Source organism: Geotrypetes seraphini, chromosome 10, assembly GCF_902459505.1.
Source record: "Geotrypetes seraphini chromosome 10, aGeoSer1.1, whole genome shotgun sequence".
NCBI lineage: Eukaryota > Metazoa > Chordata > Amphibia > Gymnophiona > Dermophiidae > Geotrypetes > Geotrypetes seraphini.
This window is the reverse complement of record NC_047093.1, coordinates 17,111,154-17,138,819: the sequence shown is the minus strand read 5'-3', so window position 1 is coordinate 17,138,819 and position 27,666 is coordinate 17,111,154. Positions and strand designations below refer to the sequence as shown.

The window sequence follows — 27,666 nt, the reverse complement described above, 5'->3', positions numbered from 1 at the left end:
TGATATAGCTTTCAATCCTTAACCCTACTCCTCTGCCCTCCAACCCAGCCAGCTGATTAACCATTCCCCTTAACTGTATCTGTGACATCCTGTTTGTCTGTCTTGCCTGTTTAGATTGTAAGCTCTTTTGAGCAGGGACTGTTTTCTTTGTGAATCTGTACAGCGCTATGTGCATCTGGTAACGCTATAGAAATAATTCATAGTAGTAGTAGTATGAAGAGTTTCAGTCTTTGGGAAGCAGAGCTGAGCTTGTGATGTCATAATGCCTCATTCCACCAATAAGAGCCAACCTCCTCAGTGATGTCACAATGGCTTGATTGTCCTGTACTCCCCTCTGCCCTCTAACCCAGCCAGCTGATTAACCCTTCCCTTTAACTGTATCCGTGACATCCTGTTTGTCTGTCTTGCCTGTTTAGATTGTAAGCTCTTTTGAGCAGGGACTGTCTTCTTTGTGACTCTGTACAGCGCTATGTGCATCTCGTAACGCTATAGAAATAATTCGTAGTAGTAGTAGTAGTGTGAAGAGTTTTAGTCTTTGGGAAGCAGAGCTGAGCTTGTGATGTCATAATGCCTCATTCCACCAATAAGAGCCAACCTCATCTGTGATGTCACAATGGCTTGATTGTCCTGTACTCCCCTCTGCCCTCTAACCCAGCCAGCAGATTAACCATTCCCTTTAACTGTATCCATGACATCTTGTTTGTCTGTCTTGCCTGTTTAGATTGTAAGCTCTTTTGAGCAGGGACTGTTTTCTTATTCTTTGTGACTCTGTACAGCGCTGTGTGCGTCTGGTAGCGCTATAGAAATGATTAATAGTAGTAGTAGTAGACGACCCTATATGTCATGTCTGTCTAAGTTAGATTGTAAGCTCTTCCGAACAGGGACTGTCTATAAATGTTCATTGTGCTTGCCCAGCTGGATTATTGTAATTCTGTTTAAATTGGCATCAAGCAGGGTAGTCTAAAACGACTACAGTTAATACAAAACATGGCAGCTAAATTCATTTTCGGGGAAAGAAAGTACGACCATGTCTTTCCTTTGTTGAGAAAGCTTCACTGGCTCCCAGTTCGTTTTAGGATCCTAAGTTTCTCTATGGAATATTTGACCCTTTAGTCCCCTTATATTGGAATACTTCTAGATTTTGCCACTCGAGGACTACACAGAAATATAAACTATTGTTCCTCTCTTTTAGGGGAATCAAATCTGTCGGGAAGCTTAGCCAATCTTTTGCGTACAGACTCCCTGACTCTGTCAGATTGATAGGTCAGCTATAACATTTTCGTAAAGTCCTAAAACAGGGGTGTCCAATGTCGGTCCTCGAGGGCCGCAGTCCAGTCAGATTTTCAGGATTTCCCCAATGAATATACATGAGGTCTATTTGCATGCACTGCTTTCATTGTATGCTACTAGATCTCATGCATATTCATTGGGGAAATCCTGAAAACCCGACTGGATTGCGGCCCTCGAGGACCGACATTGGACACCCCTGTCCTAAAAGCTCTTCTGTTTACACAATATCTTAACGGCGTAACTACTGAACTGACAAATTGATAGCACTTTAACATTCTCTTGTTATGCATTCTGGTCTTTAATTATCTGTGAACTGAGTCGAGCTCTGTTAGGAGATGACCCTGTATATAAACTGAAGACTAGACTAGACTAGACTAGACTATAGTAGTGGTAGGCAGGTCTGCCGGCAGGAGGAAGTGGGCATCCCTCCTGCCGATCTTCAATTTAGAGGTACTGGGGGTTCAGCTGTTTGTGGTGGGGCCCCAGAGGCAGGAGGAAGTGGGTATCCCGCCTGCCAATCTTCAATTTCAGGGGTGTGGGGGGTCCAGGTAGCCGAGGCAGAAGGGAGTGGGTTTCCTTCCTGCCATTTTATTTTTATAGTTTGGGGGTGTAGGCCATCGTGTGTGCGGGGGGTCATGGCACAACTTTTATTTAATTATTATTTTAATGGGGACAGTTATTGTGAGTGTGTAACACACACACACACAACTTCTGTGCCCATCTATATAATAAAATGCTAAGCGCGCATGCACACTCTTACCGCGTGCTTCCCTGATCCCTGATCTGTCGGGCTGTGGCGGCAAGAGTGCGCATGCGCTACCCCAGGATGGAGAGCAGCTGCATCACTGGAGCCTCCTCGCCCGCAAACTCCGCTCACCAGTGCTGGGCGAACTCCTCCGTGCCCCACATGCCGCTCCGCGCCGGGCACCAGCAGATGGGAATCCTTCCGCCTGCACCGGCTGCTTTGACACCTGCCGAAAAATTTTCTCTCTCTCTTGGCGCCTGCAGGCCGTGGAGGCTGTCGGTGCCTGCATGGCACAGCGGCTTGAGGCGGCTATTGGCGGATGAACGGAGTTAACGGTTGCTGGGGGTGAGAGAAACTGATACCCAGGCACAATGATTGATTGTTCTTTCATCTAGGCAGAAGTTTATGTAGATGACAAATTGCTCGGGAATTAAAAACAAACAAACATGGCTCTGTGAATGTTAATACAAACGGACTTGGGCTCTGTGCAAATACCTAACAAATTCTGGAGAATACTTAGACAGATGCTCAGGTTCTCCGCTGGGACAGGGGAAGAGGTGCTGATGGACATGGGGGGAAAAAAAAGGAAAGGAGGCCTACTGCTGGACAGGGGGAGCAGGAAAGTGGACATGGGGAGGGAGGCCTACTGCTGGACAGGGGGAGCAGGAAAGAGGTGCTGATGGACATGGGGGGTGAAGAAAAAGGAAGGGAGGCCTACTGCTGGACAGGGGGAGCAGGAAAGTGGACATGGAGGGGAAGAAAAAGGAAGGGAAGCCTACTGCTGGACAGGGGAGCAGGAAATAGGTGCTGCTGGACAGGGGAAGAGGTGCTGATGGACAGGGGGGGAATAAAAAGGAAGGGAGGCCTACTGCTGGACAGGGGGAGCAGAAAAGAGGTGCTGCTGGACAGGGGGGGGAGGTAAAACAAAGGGTTGCTTCTGAATAAGGGGAGCAGTGAAGAGGTGGTGGTGGACACAGGGGAGATAAAAGGAAGGGAAAATGGACAGGGGGAGCAGGCAAGTGGGGGTGGTGGACAGCCAAGGAAAAAGAAAGACAGAAATACATAAAGTGGCTGAGAGAGAGAGAAAGAAATAAAGACAGACACACCCACATGTATTCTAGCAGCTGTTAATGTAACAGGCTATAAGACTAGTTAAAAATAAAATTTTAAAAAGCTGCTATTCAGGGCGCTTTTTTATAACACTACCGGCACCTCACTTCCAGATCTGTCAGAGATTTCAGAGTGTTAAAAACTGGCACTTCATTTTGTGCATCATCTGGGCATCGATCGGGGTGCTCATTTTAATATTGATGAGCTCATTGTCATTTATTTACATACAATCATTGGAGGCTACTACAAACCATAGAAAGGCTATGATTTGCCGTTTTGGGCATCGATAGCTGAACTACTTTGATGCTATGCACGTTAAAACTGGTTTAGCGTTGATCGTTAAAGGCACGGTGACTTTTGAGCATATGACAAACACAAGGATAAAATCGTAATGAGCCAATTTGGGAGAGGAGAGAACAAGTCTATTAGCAGCGAGTGAATCAGAACAAAGTGCAGAATCAAAGTAGACTCCCAGATAGCGAAAATATTTTGCGGGGATCAGATCGGTGTCAAACAGATGAATACCACTTTCCATGGGGCTCTAATGCTCTCTCTACAGCAGGGGTGTCAAAGAGCCTCCTCGAGGGCCGCAATCCAGTCGGGTTTTCAGGATTTCCCCAATGAAAATGCATGAGATCTATTTGCATGCACTGCTTTCATTGTATGCTAATAGATCTCATGCGCATTCATTGGGGCAATCCTGAAAACCCGACTGGATTGCGGCCCTCGAGGACCGGAGTTGTCCACCCCTGGTATATACCCTAGTACAGTGATTCCCAACCCTGTCCTGGAGGAATACCAGGCCAATCGGGTTTTCAGGCTAGCCCTAATGAATATGCATGAGAGAGATTTGCATAGGATGGAAGTGATAGGCATGCAAATTTGCTTCATGCATATTCATTAAGGCTAGCCTGAAAACCCAATTGGCCTGGTGTTCCTCCAGGACAGGGTTGGGAACCACTGCCCTAGTACAGGGATGTCAAAGTCCCTCCTGGAGGGCCGCAATCCAGTCGGGTTTTCAGGATTTCCCCAATGAATATGCATGAGACCTATTTGCATGCACTGCTTTCATTGTATGCTAATAGATCTCATGCGCATTCATTGGGGCAATCCTGAAAACCCGACTGGATTGCGGCCCTCGAGGACCGGAGTTGTCCACCCCTGGTATATACCCTAGTACAGGGATGTCAAAGTGCCTCCTCGAGGGCCGCAATCCAGTCGGGTTTTCAGGATTTCCCCAATGAATATGCATGAGACCTATTTGCATGCACTGCTTTCATTGTATGCTAATAGATCTCATGCATATCCATTGGGGAAATCCTGAAAACCTGACTGGATTGCAGCCCTTGAGGAGCGACTTTGACACCCCTGTTCTACAGCATACCGCCTCTAAATGGGTCAGACAATCAAAAGTCCTGAGCTGGGGACCTGCTACTGAACCATTGAGCTGCCTCATGCGAGATGATTTAAATTTGCTATCAGAATGTTTAGTATCAACTTTAAATAACCCAAAACATAAGGCGGTGTAAATTTGTATACACAAACACAACACTGTGAACTGTGTGGTTTCTCTGTATTTCAGCGATTGTTTTGGATTTCGTTTTACAGTTGACGTTTCAACCATGAAGTGAAAGAGGATGGGAACGTCTCAGCCATAAAGCACAGGATGTTCACTATATTGTCTGTGAGTAAAACGTCCTCTTTACTCTTCACTGACTAAGGCAATGTGATTATTGGTGAAATTGACAGAATATTTTGAGAACTAGTCTAAAACAAAGTTGAATGCCTTTGGGCTATTTATCACTAGCCAATGGATGGATCTCCTAAACAAGAGTCAACAAGTCATTTGTAATGTCGAGAAACACTGGGGTAGATTTGACCAGTAATGGTCAGCAGAGCAGGTGGTCACAAAATCCAAAATGGTGCTCAACACAGCAGATCAGCCAAAGTAAAGTCCAAAATGGTGGTCAAAACAGCTGATCTGCTGTGTTGACCACCATTTTGGTTTTTTCTAAACTTGATTTTGGCTCACCTGCTGTTTTGACCATCAAAGTGGTCAGCATACTTAAAAAAAAAACAATTTATTGCCATCAGCTTTTTGGCCAGATATTCAATGCTGGGCCATGTGTGGACACTAGCATTAAAAATTTGGGTAGACGCAGCGGGATAAAACTTAGCCATTTAAGTACAAACAGTATATGTATCACCCAGTATCTGTGATACATATACTGTTTGTGTTTTAGGCGTGTGTGGTTATTCATTCCCTGAGGCAGGTCTGGGGAGCGAAATGCTAGAAGGGGCCTTTTACGCACTGCACCCTCTGAGTCGGGCGCGACAGTTGCAGCAGCGCTGGAGTTCCGAGGGACGGTTAAGTACCGCCTCACACGATGAAAGAAAATGTGAATTTAGAGTGATATTTAATTGGAAATATTTAAGGCTTGGCTATCCTTTTATAAGAATAAAAAGTAGGTAAGGGAGAGAGTGGGGGTGGAGGGGGGTAGAAACAAATGATTCTATGACTTGGATCATATAACCATTTGGGCATTGGAATAGCTGTGTGCTCTCAGAGGCCCTGTGATCCTTCATCCCAATGATAGCTCTGATGTTTCTCCTCTCTTTGTGCGTATTATGCTGATTCACGACAGAAGCTCTTAAGCAGGATTAACAAAATAGAGGAAAAAGCTTCATAAGAGACTCTGTGACGAACATTGGGTTTGAACAGGCGTTTTTGATGATGGTACATTTGTAATGGGCAGAGGTTCTCTGCTGAAGAATTACAGAATTGAATGCTACCCATTTTGCTAAAGTGTGGTTAGAATATTATTGGGGTAGTTATTGAATCGTATTAATACTTCCCTACTATTTCGAAATCTTGGTGATTGACACGCGGCAGATGCCCCCATCTGGTAATGTGCAACTGGATTTGTCCAGTTGGCCCCGGACAAGTAATTTAAATGGCCAACAGCCTCTCCTGGCTGTTTACATAGTAACATAGTAACATAGTAGATGACGGCAGATAAAGACCCGAATGGTCCATCCAGTCTGCCCAACCTGATTCAATTAAAATTTTTTTTTTTTTCTTCCATTGTTTTTCTTCCATTGTTTATATCCAGTGACATAGTAAAGGGGGTGCAGACCACCCTGGGCGCCAAGTTGTTGGTGGCGCTGGAACTTTTTCGCCCTGCCCTGCCACATCGCTCCACCTTCGTGCCATCTTTCCCCCCCCATACCTCCGTATTATCTTCGCCAGCGTGAGCAACTTCTGCCCGATGCTCCCACCAACCTGGTTCCCCTTTGAATCACTTCCGGGTCACTGGGCCAGGAAGTGATGTCAGAGGGAAATCCAACTCTGGCGCGAGGAGGGGTGCGGGGGTGGTGGGGTGCAGTCTACCTTTTATGTATGGGTTTGAAAAAACTTGTTTGGGGAGGTGGGATCGAAAATTAACAAAAGGAAGCTACGGAGCTGAGACTGTCCCACTGATCTTGGCTTTTGATGTAGAAGTGATGTGGTCTTTCTTTCTTAGTTCTATGATAGTGTGACCATATGGCTCCAGAAAAAAGGGGACGGATTGAGACATCCGGGTTTTACTTCCATTGAAAGCAATGGAAGTAAGGAAAACAGATTGAGTCATCTTGGTTGCTTTCAATGGAAGTAAAACCCGGATGTCTCAATCCGTCCCCTTTTTTCTGGAGCCATATGGTCACACTATTCTATGATCTTGTCAAAGGTTTGTAACTTGTCTCTTGAGCAGCAAAAGTTTGGAAACCAGTAATTTAATGAGTGTAATGTGCTTAACAGCTAATCTAGAGAAAAATCAAAGCTTTGACGATGAAATCCTGATAATTTTACAAGTTCACAAATAGTATTTATGTTTCTTACTACTTATAAAAAGAAGGGTGATAAAATCGAATGTAAAGGAACAATTGCCCACAGAATAATGGGTTCATATGTTAAGATCTTTGCTTGCAAAGAAATGGAGGTTTGACCCAGAAGTAGGTCAAACGCGCGGCATGCAGAGCCCTGGGCTTTGTGTGCGGGTTGAGCACAAGTTATCACGCAGAGGTCAAATGAAAAATAAGATTTCTGTTTTGTTTGGTGTCTCTTCTGTCGACGGTCTTTATTTTCCGGCTTATTTTCTTTGAAATAAATCCCATCAACTGACGTATAAAAAGAGAATGAGAATCTCAGTGCACAGAGCAGTGACTTAGGTGATAACTTGGCTGCTGATGGCACACAGTGACAGAGGCTCTTGCTGCCGGATAATCTATTAGATGTGAGAGTAATGCCCTGTACATGAGGGACAGAAAGCATCAAACCTTGAAGTCAAAGCAAAAAAGACATGGGGGAAGCCTCTCTGATTGCTCTGGATCGGTAGCATGGAATGTTGCTACTCTTTGGGATTCTAGAATCTTGCTAATCTCTGGGATTCCGGAATCTTGCTATTTATTCTTAGATATTCTATGTGGAATGTTGCTACTCTTTGGGATTCTAGAATCTTGTTACTCTCTGGGAGTCCGGAATCTTGCTATTCTTTGAAATTCTGTATGGAATGTTGCTACTCTTTGGGATCCTAGAATCTTGTTACTCCCTGGGATTCCGGAATCTTGCTATTTATTCTTAGATATTCTATGTGGAATGTTGCTACTCTTTGGGATTCTAGAATCTTGTTACTCTCTGGGATTCCGGAATCTTGCTATTCTTTGAGATTCTGTATGGAATGTTGCTACTCTTTGAGATTCTAGAATCTTGTTACTCTCTGGGATTCCGGAATCTTGCTATTTATTCTTAGATATTCTATGTGGAATGTTGCTACTCTTTGGGATTCTAGAATCTTGCTACTCTCTGGGATTCCGGAATCTTGCTATTAATTCTTAGATATTCTATGTGGAATGTTGCTACTCTTTGGGATTCCGGAGTCTTGCCATTCTTTGAGATTCTATATGGAATGTTGGGTTTTTGCCAGGTACTGGCGACAGCTGCAATATACGAGATTTATATCCCATTCCTTTTTTGAATTTTGGTTAAATCTATGTGAGTGGCAGCTTTCTTTGAATATCATCGTTCGTGATACTTAAGACTCCTGAAGCAGGCCTGTTGGCCGAAACATATTCATGTCGAGTCATTGAGTTATTGAGCATTGAATTTACCATTGGGACATTGGAGGAATAAAGATCTTCATATTACCAGATGAGTTGGAGGACACTTCTTTAGTGCACATCATTCTGACCTGGACAATTCCATTTTGCTTCTTTGTATTTGTGTTTGTGGTTTTGCTTTCCCCTGGTTTTTCCCTAGTTACATGAAATGCAATACCATCATAATCCCCATTTAATAGGAATGTGGATTAACACTCCTTGTTCAAAAGAGCCCTCTGGTAGCCCACTTCATTCATAAAGGCTTTTTACTGCCCATGTGTTAAGGGGAAAAGTGGTTCCTCTCAGGAATTTGCTAACCTGCTCCCTGTTTGTGACAGCATTCTGGGAAACATTGTATCATCTGAAGGAGGGACTTTGTCCTCAACAGCTCTTAAATTATTCTCCTAGCCTGTCTGTCCACTGCATATAGGCAGTGAAACTCTGAGCCAAAACCAGGCAATTGCTTGATGGCATCAGACCATAGAATGACACCTAAATGAGATCATGCAAGAACACATTCTGTGCTTCATCCTCTACTTTCTCTTTGCAGTAACTGATCTCCAGAACAGGGATTTTAATCTAGTAAATTAGATGCCAAACATCATTACATATATATAGCAGTGTTCTCCCCAGAAATGTTTTCCAGCCGGGTGGCATGAAAAAGTAGCTGAGTGGGGTAGGACGAGACAGGGAAATTTGGTGCTGAGGAAACTTAAATGTGTACTATTTTTATTAGTTAATTATTATTCATTATTTTCCAATGCTCAATATGACTTCCTTTTTTTAAGATTTGACAGTTGTGCCAGAATATTTCTATTAAATTTAAAGAAGTATCCAATTCTAGAAGTGAACAATTAGATATTTGCAAATCTATTTCTTGGACCTGCTTTATTCCTCTTAGGCACCTTCTCGCATGCAGCTGCTAGCTTCTGCCTCTCCTCTTTCTGATTGGTTCTCCTGCACAACGCGAAACCGATGTCCTGCAGAAACAGATCTGCAAGCGTCGGCCAGCCTAGCGGGATCAGCGGCAGAATGAAAACAGACACGACATCGGGGTTCTTCCTGTTTCGCAGCCCCTGCCTCCAACTGTGAGCGTAAAAAACGACCAGCAGTAGGAAAATTTTTTAAAAAAATAAAGCTGAAAGCCCGCTTGCTGGCGCTTAAAAAAAAAAAAAATAAAGTCAGGCTGAGGCGAATTTGCGGCTGAGATGACAGCCGGGCGCTAAAAGGCGCTAGGGAGAAAACCGTATAGGCAAACCAACGGTCTTTTTGTTCTGTTTGAGCAGGGACATTTTAAAGCATGGAAGTACCCTGGTAATAACATTTTTTTCTGTTGTAAGCCCTTACAATCATGTGTAATATAACATCCAGCACCAATTAAGAGAGAGGAAAAACAACACAGAATACAGACTAAGACCTTAGGGCCTGAAAAAAGCTCTCCGAGCTAAGATAAAACAAAATGATTAGAGAAATGGTCCAGCTGAGGTCGCAGAAACCTGGAAAGGCAGATTCTTTGAAAGTGCTCTGATACAGTGCCAAAATAATGCCTTTTATTTATTGGTGGAGGAATCGCAAATCCCATTTACTGTCTCTCTGTCTGACAAATGTCTCAATCTGGCAGTGGAAGAAATGAGGAGGCAAACCCGGGGCTGTAAACCACGGACAATAAACTACAGCTAGACAAGAAACTACTGTGACCTTGAAATCCTGCTGAAAATTGAGGAGCAACTTAGCAGCCATCCAGAAATAAGCACATTGCCGTAAAGTAATCCACATCCCCAATGCAAGCCTTGCTCTTTTGTTTTAAGGTTTTTAAATCTTAGTTTGCCGCTCTTGTACTTTCAGGTGGACTTCCTGGGACATCAGGCCGCTCGGGGGGGGGGGGGGGGGGATAATTAATATCTGGATTTATGAATAAAAAAATCAAAGACTTGTCTTCGGAACATTTGGAGCATTGAGATCAAGCATCAAATTACTGCATCTCAATGGCCACGAATTTGGGCTTGGAGGATGAGATGTACAGTGTCTGCATCTATGAGACAAACTTGGTTTATTCTGTTACATAGAGCAATTTGGACCCCGGTTCGTTTACCGAAGTTAGATAGCTCTAAGTCTAATAGATGCTGGCACTGTCATCTTGAAGCTGGGACATTAGATCATTTGTTATTCTATTGTCCATCGAAACTTGCTTTTGGAAATCAATATGGGGTCAAATAAATAGTTTGTTAGATAATCCAAACATTATCCTATGTTTGGCATGTCAATGAGGGCTAAGAGCCAAATATCCGCTAACAATAATTAGCTTCTACTCATTATGACAGGGGTTACCATACAACAGATTACGAATAATTGGAAAAATTGGGATAGGCTGAATTATAGCTTTTGGTGGAACTCTTTGTGTCACATATTTAAAATGGAAAGGATAATTGCCATGCAGTAGGGAAATTTTAAGAAATTTCAGGATATTTGGGAGCCATTAACAAGATACTGTAAAGATTGAAATTGCTGCATAGAATAAATATTATTTTGTTTTCCTTCACGTCCAGGGTGGGAATATTTTATGATTTCTTTCGCTTATGAGTAATTGTTGGGTATAAGGGAGGGGAGATAATTGACGCAAATTAGAATTTGAAGATATATTAAGTGATGTTAAAGTATAAGATGTATGTAGTTTATGTTACACTTATTGTGAGTTTAAAAATGAATAAATTTTTTTTTTAGAGGTTTTTAAATCTGAAGTGGGATTGATAATGTTCTGTCTCCCTGTCAACTGAATGCTTGGCTGTATCACCGAGGTATCAAACATCAGGCTGTAAATAGTGTATGCAGGTTAATTTGTGGAATCTGGAAGCCCAAGACCATTTGAGGTCTGATGTTATGTTTTTTAATTAACATAAGAACATAACATAAGCAATGCCTCCGCTGGGTCAGACCTGAGGTCCATCTTGCCCAGCAGTCCACTCACGCGGTGGCCCAACAGGTCCAGGACCTGAGCAGTAATCCTCTATTTATACCCTTCTATTCCCTTTTCCAGCAGGAAAATGTCCAATCCTCTCTTAAATCCCAGTACTGTATTCTGCCCTATAACATCCTCTGAAAGCGCATTTCAGGTGTCCACCACACGTTGGGTAAAGAAGAACTTCCTGGCATTCGTTTTGAATCTGTCCCCTTTCAACTTTTCCGAATGCCCTCTTGTTCTTTTATTTTTTTAAAGTTTGAAGAATCTGTCCCTCTCTACTCTCTCTATGCCCCTCATGATCTTATAAGTCTCTATCATATAATTCATATTATTCATCACCGTATCACTTACAAAATAGCTTTAATCTACAAAACAATGAAAACCAAGGAACCTGCTTTTATTCATAAATACCTGATTCCACATGATCCTCCGAGAACCTTAAGATCTGCATCACAGCATCTTCTTCATGTCCCATCCCTAAAAATCATTAGTACCCGTAGGGCTTCTTCTTTCGCAACGACTGCTCCAACAATATGGAATTCGTTACCATTATATTTAAGGTCCGAACAGAATTTAGATAAATTCAAGGGTGGCCTTAAAGGCTTCTTATTTAAAGACGCATACGACTGTTAATTGATCTAAGGGACTTTCCAAGCTTATTTTCTATACTAAAATTGATTTCTCCCTTTCCCTATGTTATTGTCCTTAATTGTTCTTTCAAATTGTATTTCTCCCCACTGAACTATTGTTTCATGTAAGTAAAGTTATGTTATTAATAGTTTAACTGAACCCATTTTAAAATCTTTAATGTAAACGCTTAGAAATTTTGATTAGCGTTTCATCAAATTTTTAATAATAAACTTGAGAAAACCACTTATATCCTAAGTCAGGGGTGTCCAATGTCGGTCCTCGAGGGCCGCAATCCAGTCGGGTTTTCAGGATTTCCCCAATGAATATGTATGAGATCTATTAGCATACAATGAAAGCAGTGCATGCAAATAGATCTCATGCATATTCATTGGGGAAATCCTGAAAACCCAACTGGATTGCGGCCCTCGAGGACCGACATTGGACACCCCTGTCCTAAGTGGTTTGAATTCAGGTACTTTATCATATTTCCCTATCTGTTCTGATGGGCTCAAACTCTATCTAGTGTACCTGGGGCAATGAGGGGATTAAGTGACTCGCCCATGGTCACAAGGAGCGGCGAGGGATTTGAACCCACAACCTCAGGGTGCTGAGGCTGTAGCTCTAACCCAGGGATCTCAAAGTCCCTCCTCGAGGGCCGCAATCCAGTCGGGTTTTCAGGATTTCCCCGATGAATTTGCATTGAAAGCAGTGCATGCACATAGATCTCATGCATATTCATTGGGGAAATGCTGAAAACCCAACTGGATTGCGGCCCTCAAGGAGGGACTTTGAGATCCCCTGCTCTAACCACTGCGCCACACCCTCCCACCACTTCAAGCCTGTATTTGGAGGGTGAGATGAACCAGAGTGATTATCCACGCGATGTGGGTTCCTTGTGAAATGGAGTTGTAGAACTGTAACCCTTGACATGCTGGAGTGGACTGTAGAGCTCCTGTCCTTTCCTCTCTTGATAGGAGAGGGCCACGTTCTTCTCTCAAGCTGGTTTTAAGAAAAGTTTGGACAATTTCCTGGAGGAAAAGTCCATAGTCTGTTATGGGGGAAGCCGCTGCTTGCCCTGGATTGGTAGCATGGAATCTTGTGTCATTCTTTAGTGTCTATCTCAACCTCAGTCTTTCTAACCTGTTAGATTACAAAAGTTAGTTAGTGCAAAATCTAATAGATGCTGGCACTGTCATCTCGATATAGGGACACAGGATCACCTGCTGTTCTATTGTCCATTGATACTCAACTTATGGAAGTCAATATGGGGACAGATTAATACCATACTGGAGTCATCGATTCTATTGACATATGATGTAGTCATATGTGGGATGATATTGCATCTTAAACCCCCATTGGACCGATATAAATGTTGGCTTTTCCTTATTATGACCGGGGTAGCCATGCAAATGGTTACTCGCAATTGGAAAAATTGGGATCGCCTTAGCTTTACTTTTTGGTGGGCAAATTTATGCTTATGTTATAAGTATGAGAAGATGAACGCTGACATGCTGGGACATAATAAGGTATTCAGATTAGTTTGGGGTCCATTGACGTCTTTTGTGGCTTCGTTATAGTTGTCTTTTATCTTTATTTTCCATTGTTTTAACACACATCCAGGGGAGGGGGGGAGATATCTCTTTTGATTTTATTCCCTGATTGAAAATGTTGGATGGGAGGGTTTTTATTAATTTTCTGTATTGTTACTGATGGATTATAAGTGCTTATTATGATTATTAATATATGTATGTACAGTATATTGTTTTGCACTTTTTGTTAGCTTTGAAATCTTAATAAAGATTTTAAAAAAGTCCTTCTACACCAGCATTCTTCAATGCAAGGCTTGAGGGTCAGTGGCTGGGCCCATTCATACTCTGATTCTTCCCTCTCTCCTTAAAGAATGACATGGAGATGGTTTCCCATAGTTATCCATGGGGACGGGGATGGTGATGAATTTTGTTACTGTGTCATTCTCTAATAGGTTGGTAAGTAAGACTGATACCAGGCAGACTTCTATGGCCTGGGTCCCCTAAGTCAGTGGTTCCCAACCCTGTCCTGGAGGAACACCAGGCCAATTGGGTTTTCAGGCTAGCCCTAATGAATATGCATGAAGCAAATTTGCATGCCTATCACTTCCATCATATGCAAATCTCTCTCATGCATATTCATTAGGGCTAGCCTGAAAACCCGATTGGCCTGGTGTTCCTCCAGGACAGGGTTGGGAATCACTGCCCTAAGTGGCAAAAACCGATCAGAATCAAGGCTGGAGTATGCTTCGACAGCAACTCTAGTAGATGGGAAGTAGGTCTGGTGGCTGGGAAAACTTCTATGGTTTCTGCCCCAATATTGGTGGGGAAAGAGAGAGATTAAGTGTACCAGTGTTTAATCATGGAGAAGTGGAAACAAGAGGAAAATTTTAAAGAAATAAAAACTGTACAAATGGAAATGGTTAAATATTTCTGTGAGGTTCTTGCCATTCCATTGGAAAATTTACCTCCAATTGTTAGAGCCGATTATTGAACATTATGAGACCTCAAGGGGAATCTACTCCTATAGAAAAACCAATAGATAACGTCGTAGACATGAATTTATCTCTACTTTTGGAAAGTTCCCTTGAGGTGGGAACAGATAGAACCACTATGTTAACTCTAGCTTTGGAAAGTGATAGGGAATATATCTTACGTTTGTATTTTCAACAGATTAACGATAAGTTTTTGGGCTCTAATGTTACAATTTTTCCAGATTTGGCTCAGAAAACCCAAAGGCGAAGGAAAGAGTTCTTGACTCTGAGGCTTGGGGCTACATTTCTTGTTAAATTTCCTGCAAAATGTTATGTTTCCTATCAAAATAACAATTTTCTTTTCTTCAAGACTAAACAGCTTTTAGAATTTATAGGACCAAAAGAAGGGTTGGTATCTTAGTCCAGTGATATATGACCTGTCATCCGGCTATAGGACGGGTCATCTAATGCCATCACTCTAATATACGTTTATTTCTAAAGAGCTGAAATTTAATTTCTTGATCTCCTTAATGGTGGACTAAATAGGAGTTAAATATTTCTATGTATTACTATAATTGCTTGATTTTTCTTTATTATTTTGATCTGTATCAAGAGATATATGCTTGATTGAAAAATGTTATAAATAAAAAGTTTTTAAAAAAGAAGAAGTAAAACCTGTGTACAGTGCCAGATTCAACTCTGGCTGCCTTGATGGGCAGACTGGGTGGACCATACAGGTCTCTCTATCTATCAACATTTACTATTGGCACCTGTTTTCCTAGTTTCGGAAAGTGCTAGAAAATAAGGAGCTGGTATTCATTGCTTTTTTAAATGCTGAACTGCACTGGCATTCCCCTAAGTCATTCACAGCCCGGTGCTTTCATATAGTGGTCCACCTTTACCTATGTGGCTACCCGGTTAACTTAGGACAACGCTGGCTTTTTTTATTATTAATATGGGGGATTCCTTTATTTTAAAATATTGATGTGGAATGCATTTATTTAAATATCACTGGGAAAGAATCAATTTTATGATCTTTTGCCTTCAGAGGTTTTCCAACCTCAGGTTAGATCACAATATTTTAAATCAGGGGTGCCCAATAGGTCGATCGTGATCAACCAGTAGATTGCCAAGGCAAAGTGAGTCGATCGCGGAGCCCATTCCAGGCTCCGTGATAGACTCACTTTGCCTTGGCGATCTACCGGGCCGATCAGCCTTCCTCTCCCCGATGTCAATTCTGCCGTCGGAGAGGAAGTTCAGGTCAGCCAATCACTGCCTGGCTGGGCCGGAACTTCCTCTCCGACGGCAGAATTGACGTCGGGGAGAGGAATGCTGGTCGGCCTGACGCAGGGAAGCAGGGAGAGCTTGAGGCGGCGGCAGCTTTGGGGCCTGTTACCCGATGGCGGCGGTGGTTTGGGGGCCTGTTCCCCGATGGTGGTAGCAGTGGCTTGGTGGTGGTGGAGGTGGAGGGCAGGGAGAAAGAAAGAAAGGGGGCAGGCAGGGAGACAGAAGGAAAGAAGGGAAACAGAAAAAAAGAAAGGGGGCATGAAGAGAGAAAAAAAGAAAGGGAGGCAGGGAGAAAGAAAGGGCAGGGAGAGAGGAAGAAAAAGTTGGGAGAGGGAATGAAGTCTGGAGGAGAGGAAGCATAAAAGCTGAAAGAAGGGAAGAAAGATTGGATGCACAGTCAGAAGAAGAAAGTGCAACCAGAGACTCATGAAATCACCAGACAACAATGGTAGGAAAAATGATTTTATTTTCATTTTAGTGATCAAAATGTGCCTGAATTTATATCTGCTGTCTATATTTTGCACTATGGCCCCTTTTTACTAAACCGCAATAGCGGTTTTTAGTGCAGGGAGTGAGAGCAGCGCTGGGCATTCAGCGCAGCTCCCTGCGCTAAAAACTGCTATTGTGGTTTAGTAAAAAGGGAGGGGGATATTTGTCTATTTTTGTATGGTTGTTACTGAGGTGACATTGCATAAAGTCATCTGCTTTGACCTATTTGAAAAAAGCCCGGAATAGGAATGATAATTAACATGTTCTCTGCGTACAGTGTGCTTTGTGTTTTTTTAAATTTTATTGTTGGTAGATCATTTTGACTTGGTCATTTTAAAAGTAGCTCGCATGCCCAAAAAATGTGGGCATCCCTGTTTTAAATGATACAATGCCAAGAAAACACAGCAGAAATCAGAACATGAGAGAAGCTGTAAGAAGGAGAAATGAATGCAAAATGTAGTTTCTTTGATTTCCATAATGTGTACCTTGTGGTGATGTGGTGTTTTGGTTTTTTTTTTTTTTAATTCAAAATGAAAGCTGGTTTATATATATTATTAAACTTCTAATAAGAACCTTATGTGATCTGAATTAGGTTTTCTCTGGAGAGAAATGTGGGAAAAATCCATTAAGGGTAAGGTCCGTGACGGTACATCACATTGGCCCTCACATGGAAATTATTCTTCTATCGGTGCGAGTCAGGGAGCATGTTTAGTCCTCATACACACAGACACCAATTAAATCATTTACGCAGGCAGCTGCTACCTTCATTCTCAGTTTCTGTGCCAAGAAAAGAAAACCAGTTGGCAGATTTTAACTATTGCTGGCCCATAAATCTCGGATGCATAACTCCTGAGCATTTGGGTGTAAGATTTGGATACAGCCTATACTGTGACCTGCCAATTAATTCAGTTTCTTGCTACTTACTGTAGATATAATCAGACATGCATATATGGTTCTTTAGTTAAGGGAATGGGGACTTGTATAATGCCTTTTTGTTACTTTGGCATTTCAAAGTGGTGGGCATTGGAGGATTAAGCGACTTGCCCAACAGTGACACCTAGTGGACATGTTTAGGGCCCATGATTGCAGAGTTCTAAAAGAAGGGCCCCAGGATCACAAGGAGCAGCACCAGGATTTGGTCTCACAATTCTGGGTGCAGAGGCTGCAGCTCAACCAGTGATCCACAGCCCTTCTCTTTACTAGTCTTCACAGCCCCTGGGGAAGGAATTGTTGTTGCGTAACAGTGACACCTAGTGGACATATTTAGGGCCCATGATTGCAGGGTTCTATAAGAGGGGCCCCAGTGCATGACCCATTAATGTGTATCAAAATACGGGAAAATCACTGAGCGGCTTCAAATGGGGCCAGATACTAGTCTGAGTCCAAATTACGTAGTTTTTTTTTAATAGTCCAGTTTAGAGTTGATGTGGTGGTCTGGGGGAGGGGGGGCATTCAAGAAAATAATCGCCAATGTCACTGCAGCACAGTGCAAGGTTCAATTACTAGTGTCACTGCCAGCTTCAGGGCCTGTAAAGAGAGCACTTGTTTGTAATACATGAACTTTTTGATAAAATCATATTAAAGATTAAGAAACTTTGGCAACCTTTTACTAAAGATTTGTGTATGCTATGAAGCCCACTTTAGAATAGTAATAATAAACTTTATTTTTATATACCGCCCTAACCATAAGGGTTCACAGATAAAAGCGCGGGACGACAAAGGCACGCCGACAACCCAGCGCAGACAACTGAGCGCAAGGCGGAAGCTCACCGAAGAAAAACAGTATTTTAAGGGGATCCGACGGGGGGTGTTGGTGGGGACCCCCCCCCCCACTTTACTTAATAGAGATTGCACCGGCGTTATTGGGGGGGGTTTGAGGGGTTGTAACCCCCCTCATTTACTGGAAACTTAACTTTTTCCCTTTGGGCGGGATGGACCTCTGGTCTGACTCAGCGGAGGCAACTTCTTATGTTCTTATGTTCTTAAACAGAATTCTCGCCTCGAACGACACCCAATGCAGCTTTTGATAACTGCTGGCTACTTAGTGCTCCTTTAAAGCCGTGTTAGGGCATTAGTGCCCGGAAGATCGCGCGATAAATTTCCCCACACGCTAGATGCTAACGCCAGCATTGAGCTGGCGTTAGTTCTAGCCGCGTAGCGCGGGTTTAGCACGTGCTGAAATGCCAAAAACGCTAACGCAGCTTAGTAAAAGGAGCGCAGAGTTTAGGGTGCGCTAATCCTGTTAGCATGCACTGAGCTTCAGTAAAAGGGCCTCTTTTTGCTAGTAATTTTGTTGAAATAGTTTTCTATCACTAATTTTGCCAGTTTGACTCTGGTTTTATGCCCCATTTGGTTTATTACAATCCCGTATTGGTAAAAGCCGTAGAGAAGAGAATGACAGTAGACTGTCCTGTTCCAGTCTCCAGTATTTTTGCTTATGGTGCACTTTCAGAAGATGCAGTCCGCAGTGTGGAGGCGTGAGAATTTCAGGTATTTGATCCCCACACACACACATGTGCTAATGTCTGTCAGAAAGGAGAGAGCAGAGCCCGTGCTGTACTATTCTGCAGAGACAGCTGCAGATGTGTGACTTTCCAATCCAGCCAGTCACATACTTAAAATTGTCTGAAAGCTAGATATGTTTTAGCCAGAGACCTCTAAGGTTTTGCCATGCTTAGATGGCAGAGACCTCTAGTGGCTCTACTAAAGTATTGTTTTATGACCTATGCGTACACTTTCACTTCTTCCTATATCACGTACCCCATGGTGAATCTCTCAAGACCTTAGCGGGACCGCTGTGCGAAATTCGTTTTTCTGCGCACAGACGTTTGGCACCCAAATCGTCACCGGTCTTCTCTTATTTAATCTTAATTGTAAAAAGTAAAATTAAGGATAAATAAGAGAAGACCGGTGACGATTTGGGTGCCAAATGTCTGTGCGTAGAAAAAAAGAATTTCGCAAAGCGGTCCCGCTGAGGTCTTGGGAGATTCACTATGGGGTATGTGATATTGGAAGAAGTGAAAGTGCTTTGGACATACCCTTCCTAAAAGCTGTTTAAGTTTAGAGCACTTATTTATGGCAGAAGGGCTTTCATGATGGTGGGAGGATGCCTTTCTTTGGAGGGAAACTGGGATGGGTAATGAATATCATGCCCAAAAGGTCTTGCTTGTCTTTTGGTTTAACAGTCGTTGTATCATACAGCAAGTGATAAAGGATCTTTTTCCCATAGAACCGCAGCGCCTGGATGTTTTCCTATTGATTTTATTAATTTAATAAAATTTGATACACTGCTATTCAGTAACCATCAAGGCAATATACAATAATAAATCAGCAGATACCGTATACATAAAACCTGACATAAAAAAAAAATAGAATAACAAACATAACACATGAAAGAGCACGACAAATTTGAAACCAGCAGACAAAGATATTGGCTCCTTTTACTAAGCTGCCGTAGTGTTTTTAGCGCACGCTAACCCCTGCGCTACACGGAAAAATTAACGTCAGCAAAATGGAGGCGTTAGCGTCTAGTGTACGTGGCATTGTAGCACGCGCTAAAACCACAAGCGCAGCTTAGTAAAAGGAGACCATAGTGAAACAAAAGGAAAGTGAAATGGATGTCAGCTAACAAATATATTCGAAAAGGATTTGCCTAAACAACCGGGTCTAAACAAATACACTTCTCCCTCGGTATTCGCGGGGGATAGGGACAGAGCCGGACTGCGAAGTGGGAAAAACCGCGAACAACTTCTCGTCCAGCTCTGACCTACCCCCGTCTCCCTCCCGCCTTCCTCCCCTACCCCCCCGGCATCTCGAGACTACGACGGGAGCTCACGGCAGCCATTTCCTATTGGCGATCTACACAGGGCAGGAGTGTAGGAAGATCGCTTCTGCCCCAAAAGCCCGCTAGACCACCAGGTAAGGCCAGGATGCCGGGGGGAAGGCAGGAGGGAGGCGGGATAGCCCTAAACTATGCTTTTCCCCCCCCCCCAAAAAAAATCTTGGTTAATCATAACCGCGAACACCGAAACCGCGAATAGGGAGGGGGAAGTGTATCTACGGGAAGCAAATTCCAAAGGAGCTACACGACTAAATGTTGACTCCAAAGAAGAAATAAAAACAACCTACCAAGGAGACAGAATTGCCAATTGATCTGTATTTGAAGGACAAAGCAATCTTTGTGAGGAGAGTATGGCGTAGTGGTTAGAGCTCCAGCCTTGGCACCCTGAGGTTGTGGGTTCAGACCCCATGCTGCTCCTTGTGACCCCGGGCAAGTCACTTAATCCTCTACTGCCCCGGGTACATTAGACAGATTGTGAGCCCACCAGAACAGATAGGGAACATGCTTGAAGTACCAAAAAGCTTGATTTTCTATAGGAAAGGAAGGCATACCGCATCTGAAAGGTAATATTTTTTTTGTCATTTAAGGGCCCACAGCACAGACTGGGCCTCCTGAACCCCTGAGCTTTGCACTCTGCCCCTTTCCTCCTGAACCCTCCATATTCCGTCTGTGGAATTTCCAGAGTCAAAATAAGGCAGAAGTAATTCCCGATTGCTCCAGCCCTTCCCCCAGATCCCCACTTTCATAATTGCATCAGTCAACTCTGAGGTCCTTATTAGTTTCATGAATCGCCACATGCTTTGATAGGTGAGAGAAATGTGGGTTTTTTAAAGTTCAATCATCTTTATTAACATTTTAAGATATACAACAATCAATAATTTGATGGGCAGGAGTGGTGCAGAGAGGGCAACTTGAGCAATGGGCAAGTGAGTCCAGTTTCAGGCAGATTTCTGCCTAAATCTAAAGAAGATAGTCTCTCCTGGTATGTTAACAGAGCCCCAAAAGGAGGAAATAGACCCCCCTTCCCCCCAAAAAGTAATATGAAGCACCGTTCTACTAATTTTTACTGAACGCTCATGCAGCTATCACACTGATATATGTAGGTGTTATTTTAGACTTTAAATAATTAGGAGTATAGAAACTGTATTGCTGGTATTACTCTATAACCAATTCAAACTGATTACCAGCTCCTTCAATTCATGCATGCAAAACTATAAATTTTACTTGTATATATATTTTCTAAATCTGATATTAAATAAAGAAATATTTAAATATGTGACTAAGTGCTTAGTGTCTTATCTCCTGCCATCTTTAACGTTTTTCGACAGTCCTGGAATGAATAATACATTTGAGTAAACACTCCTCCTGAAGAAGCCATGACGGCGAAACTCAGGACTGAGTTGGGGAGCAGAGAAAAACCTACCAGTTTGCACATTTGCACAAATTGCACAGATTGCACATATGTATTCAAAATCTTATTGGAACAGCAAGCCCGCAGAGTCACGAGTTTTGACCATTCAAGCTGAACAAGATAGGTGCAATATTGCAAGATATGATGTATAAGCACATGCTGGATGGTCTTGGTTTTTGAGATCAGACATAATGTGGAATAAGGGACACATAAGTGCGATGACGGTCCCAGAATGATCTCGCTGTGGCTCCTATGCAGGAGATAAGACACTGAGCACTTATTCACATATTTAAATATTTAATATCAGATTTAGAGAATATCTATACAAGTAAAATGTATAGTTTTGCATGCATGAATTGAAGGAGCTGGTCATCAATTTGAATTGGTGTTATTTTAGAAACATTTACAAGTGTGGGTCACATACATGTGCAATGACTGATTTTGAAAAGCTGCTATTAACAAGTGAAGATCAACAGGTTCATACTAGTGCTGTCCGATTCAGAAAAAAAAATTTCGATTCGATTCAGCCTATTGAATTGGTTTTTCGATTCAACTTTCCTGCCCAGTTGGGTGTTTTTTTCAAACATCCTGGTGGGTTTATTTTATAGCTTCTTCACCCCCTTTGCCTTCTCCTAACTACACTGGCACTGTGATGTAAACAAAATAAACAAACAAAAAATACTTTTCCTCTCTCTGTCAAATCCTAGTTCACACCAGGAAGTACTTCTTCACTGAAAGAGTGGTGGACAGCTGGAATAGGCTCCCAGTACAGGTGGTTGAGGCCAGCAGCGTGCAAGTTTTTAAGATCATTTGGGATGCTCATGTCGGATCTCTTCGAGGGAAAAGGTCATCAGAGAGCAACTAGGGGGGTGGGTCAATGGAGTGGGCAGACTCGATGGGCCTTGGCCCTTTTCTGCCGTCACTTTCTATGTTTCTATGTTATGTTTCTATGTTTGCGGTCTAACACCAGCTCTGGCAGGATACACGTTTCAAATCTGACATATTGTAATCACAAAATAGAAAATAAAATTCGTTTTTCTACCTTTTGTTGTCTGGTCAATATTCAAATCTCGTTGGTCTCAGGCTCTGGTTGTCTTCTGATAACTCGCTTGCCAGGGTCTCCTTCTTTCTTCTTTCTCCGTGCTAACCACCCATCTTCCGTCTCTGTCCTCCCCTTTCGTTTCCCTTCCCTCCCCAGGAGATCAGGCATCTTTCCTTTTTTTCATTTCCATCACCGCAGCTGCCGCAATAGACCCCACCATCCCCAGATCCACCATCTCTCCTTTTCTCCCCAGCCCCCCCTCCTCAATTCTCAGCTTCCCAGGCCCAGAGCATCCCCAAAGAAAGAGTCCATATTCCCCCACCCTAGGCCCCCTCCCCCCAATTCTCAGCTTCCCCAGGCCCAGAGCATCCCCAAAGAAAGAGTCCCATATTCCCCCTCCCCCCCAATTCCTATATGACCTTGGGAAGAGAGCAGCACTGCAGCAGAGATCCTTTACTTACTTACTGACAGATGTGGGGAGGAGAGGAGAGGAGAAATGCTTCTGGGAACGAGCCAGTCAAACCAACAAATGTGAAAATCAACGTGCTTGCTGCTGCCACCGATCTGCACATTCGCACACAGAGACATTTAAGGGGGGTGGAGAAAAAATCTACACATGTGTTCCCCATGTCATTTAGCCAAGGTTTTACATGAAAGAGTAAGGGAGTCATTTTCTTTAATCCCCGCGCTGTCTCTTTCTGCCTCCAAAGTGAAACAAAATAAATTGCAGTTTCATTATTCATTTGACAGAATTTACAGATGTGCTTTATAAAATGAAATTGCTACATGTGGAAGTGTGCAATGTCTGTGTATAAAAGTGGCATCAATTGCCACGTCACATGGAAGCTGCTGGGTTTGTGCTGCTCATTTATCCATCAGTATCTTTTAAAAATGGCTCTTCCTGCTTTAAGTGCCAGAAAATACACATGTCCTCCTGCAGGTATTTTGTCGTCCTCGCCTTTTGTAAAATAAAATAAAATTCAGAATGTCCTAACTTGGACTTCTCTCTGCATCCTCTATAATAAAACCCTAAGCATGCATGCGCACTTACGATTCTGTGATTCCTGCCGCTGTGATATGTGCCTCCGTGGCCATATTCTATTTGCGGCTTGTGTGGTGGCTTGAGGCGCGTGCGCTGGCTTGCGGTGTGTGCAGTGATTTGAGCGGCGGTGGTGGTTTTCTGATAGCTGGCGGTCTCCTGATAGCTGGCGCCTAGAGCAACGGCAGGAGGGTGTCGTGCGGGTGCTTCGAGGTGTCCCATGCTGGTAAAAATTCTGCTACTGCTCAGGGAAGTGGAGGAGGAGAGGGAAAGGGGGTGCTTTGGGGGGAGGGGAAGACAGAAGGGGACCACGGAGAGACAGGCAGGCATGGCGCAACAGAGAAATACAGGCAGGCAGGGGGCCAGGGAGAGAGATAGAGAGACAGACAGAAAGAAAGACAGACAGGGGGCCAGAAAGGCAGACAGAAAGAAAGACAGACAGCGTCCAAGGAGAGAGAGAGAAAGAAAAAAAGACAGACAGTCAGCGTCCAAGGAGAGGAAGACAAAGAAGAAAAGACATATAGCCAGACTGCCAGCGGCCGAGGAGAAAGAGACAAAGAAAAAACCCCCAAACAGACAGACAGTGAACATAAGAACATAAGAATTGCCCCTGTCGGGTCAGACCGGAGGTCCATCGTGCCCGGCAGTCCGCTCACGCGTCGGCCCCTCAGGTCCAGGACCTGATAGTGCTCATACCCTAAAACTGTCATACGCTTTTCGCTTATGTCCTTTAGAGTAACCTTCTATCTATACCCTGTAATCCCCTTCTCCAGTGGCCAAGGAGAGAGAGAGAAAGAAAGAATGACAGACAGACAGACAGGGGGGTCAGAGAGACAGACAGAAAGAAAGACAGACAGCGTCCAAGGAGAGAGAGAGAGAGAGAAAGAAAAAAAAGACAGACAGGCAGTGGCCAAGGAGAGAGAGAGAAAGAAAGAAAGAAAAACAGAAAGACAGACAGAAAGCGGCTAAGGAGAGAAAGAGACAGAAAGACAGGCAGACACATCTATTCTAGCAACCATTAATGTAATGGGCTTAAAGACTAGTTCTATATAAAATGAGTCTGGTAATGTATGAAAAGTGGTCATCTTGAAAGACCCTCCAGGAGTCTCACTAAAGCATATGCTGCACAGATAGTTGAAGAATGGATCAAATGGTGAATTTTGTAAACCAGAAGTGAAAACTAAATGAATGAAGATGAAAAGCTATAGCATTTGTCCAAAAACGTTTTTAAAATGATAGTAAAGAAACAAGGTAGTCCTTTTACTAAGGAACGGAACCCGATTTAGTATGCGTTAAATGCTAACTCATCCTTAGGATTGAATGGACGCGTTCGCACGCGTCAGCATTTAGCATACGCTGAAATGACTAGCGTGCCTTAGTAAAAGGATAGAAAAAGGAAGGTGAACTAAATTCAAATCCTTTCCTTTCCCTTTGATAAGCACTTGACCTCCACATTGACAACCAGTAAAGCAAAATGATTTCCTCACATTTTGCAAAGCCAAACTTGAATCAGATAAGTATGTCGCTCGTCCTCAGAAATATGATTTCCCAACCCTGTCCCTTCATGACCACCATGATGAATAAATTTCTACATAGAAAACCTTTTACTTAACATAAACATTCAGACGACTACTGTCTGATCTGAGCTCTAAAAGAAGGAAAGCACTCATCTTCCTTTTCTCTATGCCAAAGTCTCATGCGTCTTCTTCTTCTTTTTTTCATTTCTTTAGGAGTGCAGGTTCTGCACACTTTTGCCTGTGGTCTTTGAACCACTTTTTGAAAGGTGAAGCAAGTCTAGACATTCTCTTGAAAACGGCTGTGGGTATAAAGCGTCTGCTTGCATGCATCAGCTTTGTGGAAGTAGAATTCTGCTTGGAAAGGATATACGGAGATTTGAAAGTGCATGCCCAGAAGAGAACACTGCCTCTTAGTACAGCTGAAAGCATACACATTAGAGAATGACATGGGGACCGTTTACCGCAGTAAACCGCGGGTCACCGCAGTACATCCGCAGGAATGGAGATATTTGCAACCGGTTTACCGCAGGAATGGGGACAAGACCTTTCACCGCCCTGCGGGAATGGGGACAAGATCTTTTACCGCCCCGTGGGAGCGGTGAAAAGTCTTACTCCTGAGGTAAAAAAAACATTGCCCGTGTCAGACTCGGCATCTTCTCCCCAGCTCCTCTTCCGCCTATTTCACCTTCAGGAGCCAGCCATGCCACGATGAAGACAGAGGGAACCTAAAACCAAAGCCTGAGACCAATGTGATTTGAAGAATAAAATTACCAGACAACAAAAAGAAAAAAAATAAATTTATTTTATATTTTGTGATTAGAATATTTCATGTGATTAGAATATTTCAGATTTGAAATATGTATCCTGCTAGAGCTGGTATTAGACATAACTAGGAACCGCAAAGCCCAGGCTGTGCTTCTTTAGCTTCCAGCTGGCTTAGGGCTCTCTCTCTGACCAGGGGGCCGTTGCCCTAGTTGCTGTCCCCTAACACAATTCCTGCCATGTGTGACTGAAGTATTCTGTTAGCTTGATTTTTCTATGTAGCATTCTGTAGTAATTTGATTTGTTCAATTTTCACAATAGTGAAGGGGATATTTGTGAAAGGGAGGGAAGACGGGTTTTGTTGAACCTTGCTCTGTTTTATTTGTGTTTATAAAATGACAATTGCCAGAGGATAAGCTTCCGCCCACACACACGCGACTGCAGGGCGGCACAGGCAGGCTTCGCCGGCATCAGTTTCTTTTCTAAAGCGCCGCGAAGGTAAGGGGGAGGGAGGGAGATAGATTTGGCCGGAGATAGGGATGGAGTTTCTTTATGCCGTGAAGGAAAGGGGGAGGGAGGGAGATTCTCGGGCCGCTGAAGGGCGGTGAGGTGGCGAGAGGGAAGGGTGGATGCTGCGGGGACGGGGCGGTGGGTTCGGGAACGGGGCGGTGAAGGGGACGGCGAGGATGGGGCGGTGAAGAGGACAGTGGTCCGGTGACAGGGCCTAGACGGGGACAGATTTTTTCCCCGTGTCATTCTCTAATACACATTGTAGAACACTACACTTCTAGCGTAGGTTATGCAGGTGAAATACTTTTATACCTACAATAAAGCACTTTATAAACCCAGAAATACAGTACACAGTGAGAATGCATTAGTTAAGTACAGTAAAAAAGCACTACCATATGTTAATATGCATTATTTCCTCTAGGTCCCATTTAGGCATTGGATCCGTAGCTGATAATGTGAGTTAATGAGGTATAATACTTCAGTAAATTCCATGCATAGACATTTACCAACACTTTATGAAATTCTAATAAAAATGAAGTCACACTGGAACAAAATATGCAATGGAGTGTTGATCAGAGTAGTGTTTCGATTTAAATAAAACCCAAAAAGCAATGTTAAATTGATTCACTTCTCTCCCACCAATCTTTTGGGTGAGCGTTCACTAAATCCAAAATTAGACAGGTCCTACCTCCAGGTAGCTTCAGTGGTCCACAACCTTTACCCTCCGGATTTGGCTCCTGGATAAATATCCTTTTTGTGCAGAGTCGCCATAGACCAAAGTGAGCTGCTTCACAAGTGGAGTTCAGCTTCTCCACTTTCGGACTTAACACTGCCCAATAATCAGTCACCACGGCTGCCAACATTAAGGAAATGCCAACCAAAATGAAGCAGAATGCCACCCTGATTTTGATGGCCTTGCCTTCCATCGCTGCTAAGGGGGGCGGGGGACGCACAGAGTCCCCTCTTTGCTGCTCTCTTGGTCAAGGAGCTCCACAAGTGAAACCCTCACCCTGGTTCTTGGCACATCTGAGCACGTCAAAATGTCACTCCCCCACCCCCCCCCGTCCCTGGGGCACAAGTAGGGCGGCTCGTAGGCTGGAATGAACTCGGGCTGGTTGGACAGCTGCTGAGGTATATCAGGAAAGTTAGCAGTCAGGCTCGTGAGTGTGGATTCTATTAATGCATCTAATGAGGGGAACAGGAATGACTGGGACTGCTCTGGTTACATTTCTGCTTCGCTGGTTTGCTTTTGGGGGGGGTTAATAATCGACTGGATTTGAACTTGATGCTGAGTGAAATTAATAACTGGTCTCTCTGGATTGTGCAGCAATTCTTATGTTCTTATATGCAGGATGCTCAAAACTATTTCATAAATGCTTGTTGTAGGATATAGTATCA

The 27,666-nt window shown here is 43.4% G+C and overlaps 1 protein-coding gene across 1 annotated transcript in view; it reads right to left on the bottom strand.

Moving 5' to 3' along the window:
• Nucleotides 1–27,261, bottom strand: part of CACNG1 (calcium voltage-gated channel auxiliary subunit gamma 1) — a 48,815-nt gene extending 21,554 nt beyond the window's left edge. Inside the window, exon 1 of the mRNA XM_033962066.1 lies at nucleotides 26,957–27,261. Within this exon, the coding sequence (XP_033817957.1) occupies nucleotides 26,957–27,194 (238 nt within the window). The 5' untranslated portion in view covers nucleotides 27,195–27,261. The remainder of the gene's footprint in view (nucleotides 1–26,956) is intronic.
• Between the last annotated feature and the right edge of the window lie 405 nt (nucleotides 27,262–27,666).